The sequence below is a fragment of the Dermacentor variabilis genome, chromosome 11, assembly GCF_050947875.1.
Source record: "Dermacentor variabilis isolate Ectoservices chromosome 11, ASM5094787v1, whole genome shotgun sequence".
In the NCBI taxonomy this organism is placed as follows: domain Eukaryota; kingdom Metazoa; phylum Arthropoda; class Arachnida; order Ixodida; family Ixodidae; genus Dermacentor; species Dermacentor variabilis.
This window is the reverse complement of record NC_134578.1, coordinates 16,305,181-16,321,076: the sequence shown is the minus strand read 5'-3', so window position 1 is coordinate 16,321,076 and position 15,896 is coordinate 16,305,181. Positions and strand designations below refer to the sequence as shown.

The following is a 15,896-nucleotide window of genomic DNA, read 5'->3' as shown; positions in this document are numbered from 1 at the left end:
AAGCACTACACTCTTTATTGTAAAAATGAATTCCCTAGCACAAATAATTCCGAAATCCATTATGTATTCAGTTTACGTTGATGATCTCCAGATAGCTTGCACATCATCAAGCGTATGAACATGCGAGAGGCAAGTACAGTTAACTATAAACAAACTAGCAACATGGGCAGATAAAAATGGGTTCCAGTTTTCTCCACAGAAAACAGTGGCCGTTATGTTCTCGCTGAAACGAGGTTTACAGGCTGATCCCACCCTACACCTTAATGAAACCGAACTCCCAGTGAAAAACGAGCACAAATTTCTTGGCATTACATTTGACAAAAAGCTAACATTCCTACCTCACATAAACACGGTGAAAAACAAGGCCTCTAGAGCACTCAACATACTTAAAGTCCTCTCACGGAAACGCTGGGGCTCTGATAGGGCATGCCTTCTACAAATATACCGCTCCGTCATACGCTCCTCCTTAGACTATGGGTGTATAGTGTATGGCTCTGCCAGATCATCATATTTGAAACGATTGGACCCAGTACACAATTTAGGTTAACGCTTGTCAACTGGTGCCTACAGGACGTCGCCCATAACCAGTTTGTATGTAGAAACTAACGAACCCCCACTTGCCGACAGAAGAAGCATGTTGACATGCTCGTATGTTTTAAAAATCCGTTCCTTGCCAAAACATATATGTTACCCAATAGTTAAGAAATGCCCATCTAGAATATTATTCACAAACAAACCCCAGGCTATCAGACCACTCCTTCTCCGTTTTGAAGAGAAATTACAAGAGTTACATGTAACGGACACACTGCCTAATATTGCCCAGAAACCTGATCCACTGCCACCATGGTATTGCTTGCCTTCTGTTTGTGACTTATCATTAACACGTTTTCAGAAAAAACTAACGCCACAGGAACATATATTACAAGAATATTTAGCACTAAAAGAAAAATATGGGGAATACACAGCATTTTACACCGATGGTTCCAAAGCTGCACACTACGTGGGATGTGCTGTGATACAGAATAGCTGGGAAGAAATAGTACGGCTGCCGCAATGTGCATCAATTCTCACTGCAGAGAGTCATGCAATTTCCATGGCTGTGGAAAGAATATTACATGAAAACATTGAAAACAGCATCATTTATACAGACTATCTAAGCATACTTACAGCACTTCAGCCTAGGAATGCAGTTCTGCCAATAATCTGTGACATCCTACACAACATAACAGAAGCCGCGAGGCGGGGACAAAACATCAAATTTTGTTGGGTGCCGAGCCACGTAGTAATCTGTGGAAATGAGAAAGCAGACGAGAGTGCAGCGAAAGCTCGAAATAAGCAAATCCAAAACATAAGAATTCCTTACAGAGATTGCATGAAATTAGTGTGCCATAAACTGAAAGAAAAATGGCAGTCCGCATGGAACAACCAAACGAATAATAAGCTACGCCTTGTAAAACCCATCATCGAAGAGTGGAAGTCATGTTCACACCAAGAACGATTTATTGAAGTTGTCTTATGTCGACTCCGCATTGGACACACACACCTCACCCATAATTACTTGCTGACAAAAAAAGACAAGCCTGTTTGTAACAAATGCGGAGACGAACTTACAGTAACCCACATTTTACTCTCCTGCAGACGACTTGAGACATTGAGAAAAACATATTTTACGCCATTTTACAGCGAACGCATTCCTTTTCATCCTTCATTGATTTTAAGCGAAGATGCACTCGTTGGCACAATTCATGTATTTAGCTTTTTAAAGGAAACCGGTTTTCTTGAAAATTGTAAAGCTTGACCTTGTTCTCTTTCACATCCAGTGACACACCTCATCCACCTTCTCATGTCTGAGAAGAACGCTGAGGTGTTTATTTAATTTGTTGGAATCCTCGGGGTCCTCTATCAGAAAAGGACCTTTTGAGGTTACCCAGCTTTTCCCTACATTATACCTTGCTGTTGGCGCATGATGGCCTTAGTTGCTTATGCGCCATTAAACTCAACATCAACATCAACATCAACAAAGGTTCGAAACACGAAGTGGGCAGAAGGGCTCAAAACATGGAGCAAGTAAAAATGTTGGAAACACAGAGTGCACATCAAAGCAGTGGCCCATTCTCAACGTAGAGAAAGTACAAATGTCGATGTGGCTCCGGAATAATTTTCACCATCTGAGTTTTTTTTAATGGGTATCCAGTACATGCGCGTTAGTGCATTCCCTCCCCATTGAAAGCAGGAGTTGTGATCGGTATTCAATCAGCAAACGCGAGCTGAGCAGCGCAAACCCATAGCCACTGAACTACCGCGGTGTCGTTTGCATCGAAAAGCAGTGTTTAGCCGGCGCATATTCGCCGAAATGCTACTGTGAAAGAAATCGGTTGGAGAGGCAGAAAGGCCCTACTAGTAGGAGTGTAGAATAGAAAAAAATCAGAATGAATAAAGAAAGAATTGCCAGTTTTGCTCAAAAGTGAAGCATTGAAGGTGATAGCAAGGTTCGGCGTTGCGCTGAAGGCGGCTAAGTTTGATGACACGATGAGAGGCGTCGCACCTCAATTTAGCTGATGGAAAACCGTCGGAATTTCTTCGCGCCCAATGAAAGTATTAAATACATTTAGCTTGGCGTTCACTACTCGTTCCGCTCGGACCAGTGTATACAGCATGGTGTGGCATGCGCACTGCTGTTCAGGAGGAGCATTAATGTGTGTACGCGCGAGGCCGGTAACCCAGCACCCACTTTAAAGTCAAGCAGCCTCGGTCGTGCTTCCCCATGTTCATCTCCGGCATCGGTGTAGCTTGCGTCTAAGTTGGGCACTCCAGCAATACTTTTTTTTTATATAGTTAGAGAACTCTCGAGGTGGAACTTCCCGCAACGTGCCCCGCAGGGGCGTCTGCGTCAGCAGGCGTTTGGTGTGTTGCGACACCACGTACCCGAGCACACGAGGGTTGGACCCTCCCGCGTGTAGCCGTGCGCGGCTTAGCCGTGTCTGGGGAAAAGGGGATCCTGGGGGTTGAGCCGATGCTGGGTGTCTGGACCTTTAAGGCCCCCCGGCGGAGGCAACACACCTCTTCGGCCTCGGCTTCACATAGACGGCACCTCCAGGCTGACCCACCTGGAGGACATCGGCAGTCGCCTTTTCCTGTCTCTCCCTCCTCGAATCTTCGTCTTTATCTCTCACTTTTTGACCTTTCCTGTCTCCTTCTCTCTTCTTTTTACTTCCTTTCTCCTGGCGGCACGGGTTAACCCTGTGTGGCTATCCAACCTTGGGTACACCATATTCGGTTATAGTGACGGCGTACGACTGGCGTCGTGCAGACTTGTACGCAAGCTCTGCCGCGTCCCCTCGTTGGGCTCCGTGGTGGGCGGTCGGCGCTGTTGCCGAAAGCATACATTTTTTCATGGAAACTTCTTTCCCCTCCCTTACTGATCGCCCTCAGAAACGAGGGCGCACCGAAGATGTCTTCAAGTTTTTTGGACGCCAAACCCAGAACTTTCCCCGCTTCCATGTTATTCATTCCGAAAAGCCAAACAAAGCAGTGCGATACATCTCACCATTCCTTGTTTCAAAGTCCCTAACTGATATTTTTGGTCCAGGTTACAAAGTGTCGAGGATGGCAAGCGGCGACCTCCTCTTGGAGCTCCGCGATGTAAAACAGTATGAGAAACTACCGCAACTAGTATCATTTGGAGAGACCCCCATAACAGTAACCCCGCACCGTACAATGAACACCACCCGTGGTGTTGTGTCAGATGATGATTTGCTTGAGCTCACTGAGGCTGAACTCTTGGAGGGCTTCAGCGATCAAAATGTCATAAATGTCAAAAGAATCAAGATAAGGCGCGAGGGTAAAGAAATTGCGACCAAGCACCTAATCCTCACCTTCAATTCAAGTGTCCTGCCCGAATCAATCGAGGCCGGGTACATCAAGCTCCGTGTAAGACCGTATGTGCCAAATCCCTTGAGATGTTTCAAATGCCAACGTTTTGGCCACAGCTCGCAGAGCTGCCGAGGCCGCCAAACATGTGCGAAATGCAGTGCCCTTGAACATGCAACAGAAGAATGTAATAACTCTCTACACTGTGTAAACTGTGATGGGGATCACGCCGCGTACTCACGGTCGTGCCCCTCCTGGAAGAAGGAAAAAGAAATTGTAACCATAAAAGTAAAAGAGAATATATCGTTCAAAGAGGCACGAAGGCGGGTAGCATACCTGCCAAAGAAAAGCTTTGCCGAAGTGGCGCGTCAGGGGGCAGCGTCACAACGGCCTCCGGTGGCTGTCCGACCCACAAGCAGTGAGTCGGCAGTCACGCCATCTGCCCCCGCGACGGTTGCAGCTAGCGCTGCTCCGTCAACCGAGGAGAAGGAACCATCGACCCCGAAGGTGGGCGCAGCCGAGGCTGCCTCAACTTCCCAGGTCCCTTCCTGCGCTGGCAACAGCCGGCGCAGCCAAATCTCTCGGGGAGCCCCATCGACCTCCGGGCTGGTGGGCGCAGGGGTCTTGCCCTCCAAGGCGGGACCCTCTCTAGTAACTTCTCGCTCGCAAGAGCATGTGTCCGGCGCCTCACAAGAGGCAATGGACACTACACCTATTCCCAAGGCGCACCAAGCGCCTAAGGAGCGGCGAGGCTCACTCGAACGCTCCAGAAAGGGCAGAACCCCTGTTACAGGGCCTCGAAAGAGCTCTGTAACCTAAGGCATCACCTGTTTCCATACACACAGCACTTATTAACCTTCAATATGGATACACAAATTATTCAATGGAACGTTAGAGGTCTTCTTAGGAACCTTGATGACGTACAAGAACTCATACACAAACACAATCCAAAAGTGCTGTGTCTACAGGAAACACACCTAAAAACACAACACACCAACTTTCTCCGACAGTATGTTACTTTTCGCAAAGATCGTGATGATGCAATCGCATCATCGGGAGGTGTTGCAATTGTAATCCAAAAGAGCATAGCATGTCAACATTTACAGCTACGAACGGCCCTTGAAGCAGTGGCGGTTCGAATAGTTTTACTAAACAAACTTATCACTATTTGCTCTATTTATATACCCCCACACTACAAACTAAGCAAACATGAATTTCAGTCCTTCATAGATGAATTGCCAGAACCTTATGTTGTTCTTGGCGATTTCAATGCACACAGCACCTTGTGGGGAGACTCTCGTATCGATGCGCGAGGTCGCCTCGTTGAACAGTTCCTTTTCTCTTCTGGAGCGTGCCTTCTAAATAAGAAAGAACCCACATATTACTCTCTTGCGAACAGAACCTTTTCGTCAATAGATCTTAGTATAGTTTCCGCCTCTTTACTGCTCGAACTCGAATGGGAAATCACGAGAAACCCTTACGGGAGCGATCACTTCCCCGTATTGCTAAGAACATCTAAAGAAAATGAACTTCCTCCACGAGCTCCTAGGTGGAAGATAGATACAGCCGACTGGGAGAAATATCGAACTCTCACTAACATCTCATGGGCCGATATGTCTTCTTTAGAAATTGATGCGGCTGTGGAATATTTTACATCACTCATAATAGATGCCGCATCAAAATGCATATCCGAAGTGAGTGGTCTGGCATGCAAACGACGTGTGCCGTGGTGGAACAGCGAATGTAGGATCGCCCGTAAGAATCAGAACAAGGCGTGGGGGTTGCTACGCGCTTCTCCCACAGCGGAAAATCTTATGAACTTTAAAAAAGTAAAGTCCCAAGGCAGGCGAACCCGCCGACAGGCCAGAAGGGAAAGCTGGCACAAGTTTTTATCAAGTATTAACTCGTTCAGGGATGAGGCCAAAGCCTGGGACAGAGTAAATAGGATTAGAGGGCGGCAAACACATGCACTCCCCCTGGTAAACACACAGGGACATACACTGCAAGACCAGGCAGACTCACTTGGGGAATATTTTGAGAGCGTGTCAAGTCCAACAAATTATACACAATCCTTTCTCAAATACAAAGAAACAGAAGAACGTAAGCCATTAACAAGAAAAGGTCGAGAGAATGAGCTTTACAACCGTCCCTTTAGCATTGCCGAGCTAAGAGCTGCCTTGATCACATGCAAGAGCTCTGCTCCAGGACCTGACAGAATTATGTACGACATAATTAAGAACGTACACACTGATACACAATTGACTTTACTTGCACTTTTTAACACTATTTGGGCTGCTGGGTATCTTCCACTTGCATGGAGAGAAGCGATTGTGATTCCCATTCTGAAGCAAGGTAAAGATCCTTCGTTGGCGTCAAGTTACCGCCCGATAGCCCTCACAAGTTGCATTTGTAAGCTGTTTGAGAAAATGGTTAATCGGCGGCTCATACATTTCCTGGAATTAAACCAAATGCTTGATCCCTTTCAGTGTGGCTTCAGGGAAGGGCGGTCCACAATTGATCACCTTGTGCGCATTGAGGGAAACATTCGCGACGCCTTTCTACATAAGCAATATTTCCTATCCGTGTTCCTAGATATGGAGAAGGCGTACGACACAGCGTGGCGCTACGGAATCTTGAGAGACTTGTCGGGAATGGGCATCCGTGGCAATATGCTCGCCCTAATAGAAAGCTATTTGTCCAATCGTACCTTCCGAGTAAAAGTCGGTAATGCACTGTCACGTCCTTTTACGCAGGAAACTGGTGTACCCCAGGGAGGTGTGCTAAGCTGCACTCTTTTTATTGTTAAGATGAACACACTACGTGCTTCACTGCCACCGGCCATTTTTTATTCCGTATACGTCGACGATATACAAATAGGCTTTAAATCCTGCAACCTCGCAGTATGCGAGAGACAGGTACAGCAGGGCCTGAACAAGGTTTCCAAGTGGGCTGACGAAAACGGATTTAAGATCAACCCCCACAAAAGCACTTGTGTTCTTTTTACTAGAAAGAGAGGCCTGGTTCCAGATCCGTGTGTTCAACTGTGTGGACATCAAATACCCATAAACAAAGAACACAAATTTTTAGGTATTATACTAGACTCCAAGCTTACTTTTATACAGCACATTAAATATCTTAAAGAAAAATGTCTAAGGACAATGAACCTACTTAAAATTCTATCCCACTCAACATGGGGTAGCGACAGGAAGTGTCTGATGAATGTTTATAAGAGCCTAATTCGATCACGATTGGACTATGGTGCCGTCGTATATAACTCTGCCGCTCCGAGCGCACTAAAGATCCTAGATCCTATCCACCATCTAGGTATCCGCTTAGCCACTGGTGCTTTCAGAACAAGCCCGATTGAAACCTTATACGCGGAATCAAATGAATGGTCGCTCCATCTTCAGAGAAGTTACATAAGCCTTACATATTTCCTAAAAATACACTCCAATCATCAACATCCATGTTTTAACACTGTTAACGATATGACCTGCACTACACTATTCCATAATCGTCCTTCTGTAAGAAAGCCTTTCTCGCTTCGAGTGAGGGAGCTTAGTGATGAGATACATGTCCCACTCCTCGAGCTTCGCCTAATGCATCCAACCAAGTTGTTACCGCCTTGGGAGTGGCAGGTCATAGAATGTGACATATCCTTTTTAGAAATAACAAAACACGCACCAGAGATCGAAATCAGAATGCATTTCCTAGAACTACAGTACAAGCACTCCTGCGCAGATTTCTACACAGACGCTTCGAAGTCAAATGCCGGGGTATCCTATGCAGCAGTCGGCCCATCCTTTTCGGAATCCGATGTACTGCATCCCGAAACAAGCATCTTTACGGCCGAGGCCTACGCATTACTCTCTGCCGTGAAGCATATAAGAAGATCAAAACTTTCAAAAGCAGTGATCTATACAGACTCTCTAAGCGTCGTGAAGGCCTTAAAGTCACTCTACAAACATAAAAATCCCGTATTCAATGAACTGTATTCGGCATTATGTAAAGCGTACTCATCTAACCAGAATATCATAATATGCTGGGTCCCTGGCCATAGGGGAATCGAAGGCAACGTTCTCGCGGACGAGATGGCCACGTCAATCACATCGCAAGCTGTTAACCCTACCGCTGATGTGCCTGTCACAGACCTGAGGCCTTTCGTACGAAATAAACTGCGAAGTCACTGGCAGTGCACGTGGGACGCGCAAACAAATAACAAACTGCACGTTATAAAGTCCCGGTTAGGTTTCTGGCCCTCCCCAACAAAATCTCGGCGAACAGAAGTCCTATTCTGTCGCCTCAGAATAGGACACACATTTGGGACCCACAACTTTTTACTCACGGGAAACGATCCTCCAACCTGTGGTAGATGCGGTGAGAGGCTGACCGTCCTCCATGTCCTCTTGGAGTGTCGGAAAGCCGAACCTGAAAGAAAGAAACATTTTCCGCTAGCATACCGTTATTACATCCCTCTGCACCCGGCTATGTTTCTTGGTCATGAACCGCTTTTTAATACCAAGGCAGTCCTCGACTTCTTAAAAGATGTAGTTCTACACGTCATAAGCCCATTAAATTCGTAGAGCATCCTCGCTCCAGAGGATGCCGCTGCGATAATTGTTTTAAATAGCACATGCCTCCAGGCCCTTGTGTCTCAAGGGCTCTAAGGAGGCATTAGTGCTCTAGCATATCTTATATAACCTGATATATCTTTAGACATCATATCATTCTTTTTAATTGTCTTATTGTTCATAGTACACTTCATAAGTCATCGCCATAATCGTATTATACAGATTTTACGCACTTTAGCGCTACCATTTTTAAGGCCCTTCTACAGCCACGGCACACCAACTTCTTAGTACTCATGATTTCACTGCAAACAAATTAACACGGACATGGCGCTCTTTGGCCATATCTGGCCCTTGCGCCACTAACCCACACACATCATCATCATCATCCCGCAACGTGGCCTTATGGTCTGGTATTCGCGCAGAAGGAGAATCCTTTTAGTCGAATCCGGTGATAGAGTGTCTCCAGAAGCTTCACTGACAGCGATGCTTCAACTTTGGCGAAGCACTATGTGCTCGCGGAACAGCACTCAAACTAATATATACCTTCACCTTACTATACTTTTTGTATAGCATTGACAAGTAATTCCAATCAAGCCTATCGCAATGTATGTATAACAAGAGCAACGTGCTTTACACAGGCGTGTCGTTGTGTTTACTGTTTGCGTGTCGTTGCTTTGTGTTTTCTGTGTCGTTAAGTTTACTGTCGCTTTCAGTGGATATAGACTTTCCAGATGCTCATTACAGACCATACTTTGTCTTTTAGGCTTTTACATTAATTGCTTTCTTTAGATGTAGAAGAGAGGGCTCCACTGCAAAGCTTCACCATCGAATTATTTTCCATGAGCGACTACAAACACGCCACACATTTTGGGAGTCAAACAGACGAGCACGTTGAATACTTGACGGCCTTCTGGCACTCGGTAAGCGCTTGTGCGATACTTTTGAAATATATTTCCGCACAAAGGAATTATATCGATAAGTTATATACTGCTGATACATCGATATCGCATGCTATGTTAAACAACTATCATTACGGCTATCTTTCCGAAATAAGTGCCGATAAATGTAACATCAGTCAAAGTGCTGCAAAGCTTATTCAAATGGCTTCATCTGCAGCTAGTCGAATGTGACTTCCATCGTGACGGTTATCATCCAAAAAGCTTTCACGAAACCGCTTACTGAAGTAGCGGCAGAAGGAAAACTTGCGATATCTGCATTGGACGCAAAGCTTTCACAAAACAAACCTTCTTGCAAAACGTTGCGTTGCAGTCACTTCATGAAAACTGTTACAGATTATGCATTCGTTTTCCAACCTGCGAGTACCTATTTTGGGCACATGACCCTATCAAAAGGCGATAAATGCGTAAGCATAGTAGTTTTGCTCAAATGCGATGATAGAATGCTTAGTTCCAACTAGAAGGGACGAAACATTTTGAAAGCTATAGCCTGTCAGCACAAAATTTACGCAGCTGAAAGTGAAGGACGTCCGTTTCAGAATAACTTTGCAAATAAACTTTTAGAACGTACAGGCTCGTAGGTACAAAAATCTATTAAAATAAGTAGTACAAATTTCGCAACCTAATTTATTTAATTAATCAGCCCAGTAGAAATATTCGTGCTGCACAAGACTACTGCGCCGTAGAATTCTGATCGGGAGTTAATATTTGCAGGTCAGTCTACGAATGCAGCAACTCAATCCTCCAGGGTTCATAGCACTCATTGCCATCGAGATATCCTCAACTGTGAGTGAAATCCCTCTCAATAACTCGTTCTTTTTTATAAGACAGTTATATTTTCTTCAGGGAACAGAGCCTTATCTAGATCCGCGTCCCGATGGCAAACTTGTCTCCAATGAAACCCTATTGAAGTTGCAGCAATACACTTGGCGAAACCGTTCAATACGGGTGGCAGACGTCGTATTCCTGGTTACCGGGTGAGTAATCTCTAAGCTTCCTAATGCAAAATCAAGCACACACTAGTAAATGGCTGTAGCCTAGTAGCCACAGTTCTTGGATGAGAACTATTCGCGGAGAACGAAAGTGTGAGTTTGACGGCCACTCAAGTAATAAACATAGGCTACCGTAGTACAAAATTATGCGCAGAGCCCAACGACGATGATCGTCAACGTATTTAAAAGCTGAGCTCTTCTAGGAAGCTATTCGCGTTCTTAAGAAGTTGTATTTCAAGGATTACATTCGGTGTACTGAGATTGTTAGAGTGTTTTTGTGTGGTGAGTAATCCTTTGAAGAATAGAGCTATTAAGCCGCCCATCTGTGGCGGTGGTAGTGTATATCTTTATGCACATGCGTCTGAAAAAGCGTTAAAATAGTGTTCGGCGGCAAACTGCCCCCGTAACTCGGTCACGCGAGAGCAGGCACCCTTAGCACTGGTATATTTGATTCCGTGGTAAAAGTCCGACCACCGGCCATGACGATCACAGCTCAAAGAGCTAAAGAAGGCTATTCACCTCCTTAATTTTAGACACTCATCCACAGGCATCACAGGTCATTGCTCAGTTAACAAAAGGTTTCACTGACTTCGCGACTGTGTGGCAGAGGACGGCTCTGTGTGATCCCTTAGTCACACCAGGTTGCCACAGTGAACACAATGAACGAAAGCGGAGCCTTCTTTTTGGTTGGCTTGAATTTAAAACCTGTGCTCGCAAGACTGTAAGACGCCTCGTTGGCTCCTGCAACGATGTGTGAAGGTAGCCATGGAAGAAACGATGGCAAAACTCGTATTGCTTAACTTCTTAAAAGTGGGTAACGCACGCCTGCTGCATTTGTCAACAGGGACAACCAATGTTGTAGTAATTGCAGTGCAGCCTTGTCTGAAAAGAGAACAAGTTGCTTAACGTAATACTTCTGTTTCCGCAAAGCTGCTTCAATGGCTGCACTTTTGTAGTCATCATCGCCCATCATGCTCCTGTCTTTCCCTCTTTCTTTCCCTCTTCCCCCAGCACAAAGTAGTTGGCTGGAGGAACGTACTTTAGGCCAAACCCCCGGCATTTCATATAGGTAAACTTTTCTCTCCTTCTGTAATTTCAAATGCTGTAGGGCACACAGTCAAGAGTAGCAGCGGATTACACCTCTAAACCCAAAATAATGTAAGCTACTGCACAAGCTCAATTCTGATTATCGACAAAAACATCGACAGCGTGAATCATAAAAGGGCGACATTAAAATATACATTTACTTTAGAGCAGTGAGCTCACAAATCACCCCATTGAATATATGGGTGCTAGCTTCATGAACACCCGGTCACCGTGCCCATATGCACCTACCTGCATGTTACCGGTCATTACATGCTGCAGTACAAAGATTTGTAGTGATGGCTCATGAACAATACCACTCATGTGGATTATTACTTTTCCTATTAAGAATCAATAATTTTAACTACTGTTTAGCGTACTATCTAATTTGCATTGTTGAATGGTATTTCAGCTTTGCACACATTATTTTTGAATTCGTTCCTACTATCTCGTGAGACATAGAGCATGTTTGAATTTTGCTTAGTGACGTTGTAAGCATCATGGGGAACATTTTGTATATATGCTGCAACCGTATGTGCTTGGATTATTGAGGGGAGGCTGGGCTTTTTCAGGTGATGCAAAACACCTTGAGCCGAATCTTCCTCAGTTTGTAATGTGTGCTGCAAAAAGGCGTAAAAGGTGTTGCCGTTGTTTTCCAGTAATTAGCTTTTTTTTCAGATGCCTTCACTCTTCGTGTTCATTCAGTTATAAGCCTAAAAACTATCTTCAGGGGCGGAGGACACAGTACAACAATATTGTTTGCAAAAATATACGATTTCAGCAAGCATAAGACATGATCACAGTTGTTAAATTTCTTAATCAACAATATTGTATCTACGCAATGACACAATTATTCACATAACATTAGTGCGTGCATATTTTGACATCTGAAGTTATTGCTAGAAAGCCTGTCCATTCTACGAATGACAAAGAGCTTCCAGAAAGCTATGTAGAGGAAGGAAACGAAGTCCGTTCAGGTCATGAGCCAACAACATTCAGTAAAGATGTATTTACAGAAATAGGGCTTTCAGAAGCTGAGATAGTTTAGCGAACAAATTCAATGAAAGCAAATATGTAAGCAGTCGGAATTGGTTACCCAAAGTTAACTGTAAGAAACACAGAATGTATTGATCTTGCACCTCTTTACAGCGTAACGTTAATCACGGCATCTTGCAACAGAGTTACGAACGTGCACTAGTTCGTATTTTGCGCGATATGTTCAAGAAGACGATCTCCTTTGCTGACTGTTCAATAAATAACTGAGAATTGCGGGATATTAAGTCATGTCAGTCAATGGCTCTAAATATTCTGTTTTCTATAGGACGCGAAAAAAATGTATTTTTTTAATTGTAGGTGTTGGAGCAGCAGTTTACATGAAATGCCACTGACCGCCTCTGAAGCAAAATCTCATCGCAGTCTACGAACCTCATTGCCTACCTTCAGTCAGCTCATAGAAAGAAGCCAGACTGGCTCGCGCATTTGAATGTATTTTGGTGAAAATAACCATTAAAAGTGACATAAGTCATGGTTGTGGTCATTGTAAAGGGATTCATAGCTGTAAGCGTGGCTTTAGAACCTCCATGTTTGCAGTACGTGTATACTGTTTTTCCACTCCAGTGGACTTAAAGAAGAAATGGTACACTCTTGCGTAACTATCATCTCTCTTATTAACCCTTTGTATGATTTTTGCTAGGTAACCCGAATTCTTTTTAGTGACGCTCTCATAACAGATTATTCACCTCAGCCATCGTAGCTGAACGACTTACCTTCGAGGCTGTCTGTATGCCATTTTTTAGGTCAAGTGTATACGTGCACTGGAAGCTCCACAAATAGTAATGACGTTGGGTGATGAAAGATTGAACGAAAAATGTCCCCCCTCCCCTTTCGTTGAGGTCTGATCTTTCGCCTTGCCTCTACTTCTATGTTTGTGCATCATATTGTTGAAAGGTTATAGTATCAGAGCACTTATTTATTAGGCCAACATAGCTTTCTCTCTTGCTTGCTTTCAGACGAGACATAGTGGACCTAGTCCCTGGGGGCGTAAGTACCGACGCAGCAGGTAAGAATGGCAGTGGCTCACATTAAGACCTAAAGCTGCAGATTCCATCACTGTACCTAGCCTATATATTCGTAATACCTAGCGTTGACATTGCGAAGCCATGACTGGGCGTTCAGTTTGCCGTAACTATAGGCATTGCAAGTGTCTTACTGAAAGACTGGTTAACCACAATTTTCTGCGGTGTGAAATTCTTAAATCATAGCACGTATTATGTTTTTTCACTGTAGAGATCATGTATTTACATCTTTTATTACGCAATAAAATGATTACTATGTAGAAACAAAAAATTGAGACTTCATTTTTTTATTGATTAGTTTCGAGACATGTAAGTAACGAAACTTGTCGCGGCCGCTCTCATACGTTTCTAATAACAGAAGCTTCGCATAATTTCTTGTGTATTTATTACCACTTTTTTAAAGAAGGAACGGGTATGAGTAGAATGACCGGACAATCATCATCACTGCATCAAGATATGAAAGGCCAGGAAGCGTGTCATCACGTACTTAGGCACGTTATAGATCCGCTGGCGGTCAAAGTAAATGCGGAGTCCCCCACTACGGTGTGCCTCATAGTGAAATCATGGTTTTGACACTTAAAACTCCAGAAAAAGACCACGTACTTGGATTAAGGAGCACGTTAAGGAACCTCAGACAGTTAAAAGTAATCCTGAGTTTCCCATTAGGGTGTGTCTCCAAATCATGTGGTGATTTCGGCACGTGAAACCTCACAATTTAATTAGTAGCAATTCGTTAACAGAGCGTGTGATCACAGCTGTCAGGATATATAAGCACTTTTTCTTGTGGTTTTTTGTTATTGAAATCGGGATTTTTCAATTTATGACACGTCGCGTTCTTTCATGTTCACCTCTCTATTCGGCAAATTAGTTTCATCGTTTCACAATAACAACGTTGTCTCAACATGCTGGAATTAGAAAAAAAGAAACGCGTCAATGCGCATGTTTATGATGGTGTTTAATAACGGAAGTTTGGTTGGCGTCCTATATTATGTTGCCGCCAAGGAATACACTGTGGTGGTGGTGGTGTGCAGGTGTAGCCTATCTGGGCAAAGCTTGCGGAATAAAGAAAGTCGGCATTGGAGAGGACGATCCGGGTCAGTTTTCTGGCGTAAACGTTGCTGCTCACGAAATCGCACATCTGTAAGTACCTTTGGGCATCAGCCAACTAGATGGTGCACTACTGATGATGATAATAGCAATCTTTGGTCTGTGCATCGATAATGTCGCACTACTTCACGCTTGCGCCTTTAGAAAATGATTACGAAATTTCGTGAAACAGGGAACGCAGTATGATGACGCACTATGCTCGTCAACGCTGTTACTACATAGACACTTATGTTAAAATGAATGAAAGTAGTCACTGGACATGTTATTATGAAAATTAGCCTAATTATATTTCTAACCAAAAAGGTCAGGCGACTGTCGTAGTTACAAGACTTGGCTCGCGTCCTCCAAGCTCGTGATTGGTTCCAGATATAAAAAAGTCACGATGCCAATTTCAGCATGCGGCGTGTAATGAATTCTGGGCGGTTCCATCCATACAAACAGGATTGAACAGCCGAAAAGCGCAATTGACACGCATCCAGGGGGCGGACAAGGTGGGTGTGAACGTTGTTCCTTTACCTGCCGCCGGACAAAAATGAAGCGAGCATCTTTCTAAAGCCGCGATCTCGCCTGCTTCATGCTCACTCAAGTGCGAGCCTCATCAACAGTCGCATTATTCATGGCTGTCTGCTATAAGGTCGTCCCATGCGCACTCTTCACCAGTTGAATCTCATTTTACTGGCTCGAATTTATTACGCTGCACCCAGACATTGGCAGCGGCATTTTTTCGCATGTATAATAGAACCTGTTACACACTTCTCAGATATGAAAAGTTCCAAGTTTTGCACTATATGAGCAATCGTCTCGCTCTTTGATCTAAAGGTTACTACTCTAATTTGCCCAATTACTCTCCTAGTTCATTGTCGCGAGTCATTTGAAAGTCTATGCTTCTGTCGTAAGCGCCATTACAAGAAAGTCGCCTAATTATCTTTTCTGCCCTATTTCTAAAGTTCAAGTATTAGCACATTACTACAAAATTATTCCGCGGCTCAATTCTGCAGCGTAATTTTTTTTTCCAACCCATAGTGAAGATATCCCATGGGCGTAATATCGCCTTCAGTTACGGTGTACAGATTTCGACATGCGACTTTCTTTTGTGAGTTCTGGCGAACCGTGGCAACAACAAGAAAAATACAGAGCCCAAGTTACGGCGAATGCCAATGTTAATGAGAAATTAGCATTCAAGCAATGTAGCGATACACCGCATTGCAGCCGCAGGGACAAGACTGCAGCCGGTTTACATTA

The 15,896-nt window shown here is 44.2% G+C and overlaps 1 protein-coding gene across 2 annotated transcripts in view; it reads left to right on the top strand.

Moving 5' to 3' along the window:
* The window catches only part of LOC142564692 (venom metalloproteinase antarease-like TtrivMP_A), a 56,332-nt gene that overhangs the window by 6,299 nt on the left and 34,137 nt on the right, over positions 1-15,896 (top strand). For both annotated transcript variants that reach the window (XM_075675818.1, XM_075675817.1), the window contains exons 5-9: positions 9,231-9,361; positions 10,112-10,183; positions 10,244-10,374; positions 13,482-13,531; positions 14,579-14,687. In XM_075675818.1, coding sequence (XP_075531933.1) covers positions 9,231-9,361; positions 10,112-10,183; positions 10,244-10,374; positions 13,482-13,531; positions 14,579-14,687 — 493 coding nt within the window. The remainder of the gene's footprint in view (positions 1-9,230; positions 9,362-10,111; positions 10,184-10,243; positions 10,375-13,481; positions 13,532-14,578; positions 14,688-15,896) is intronic.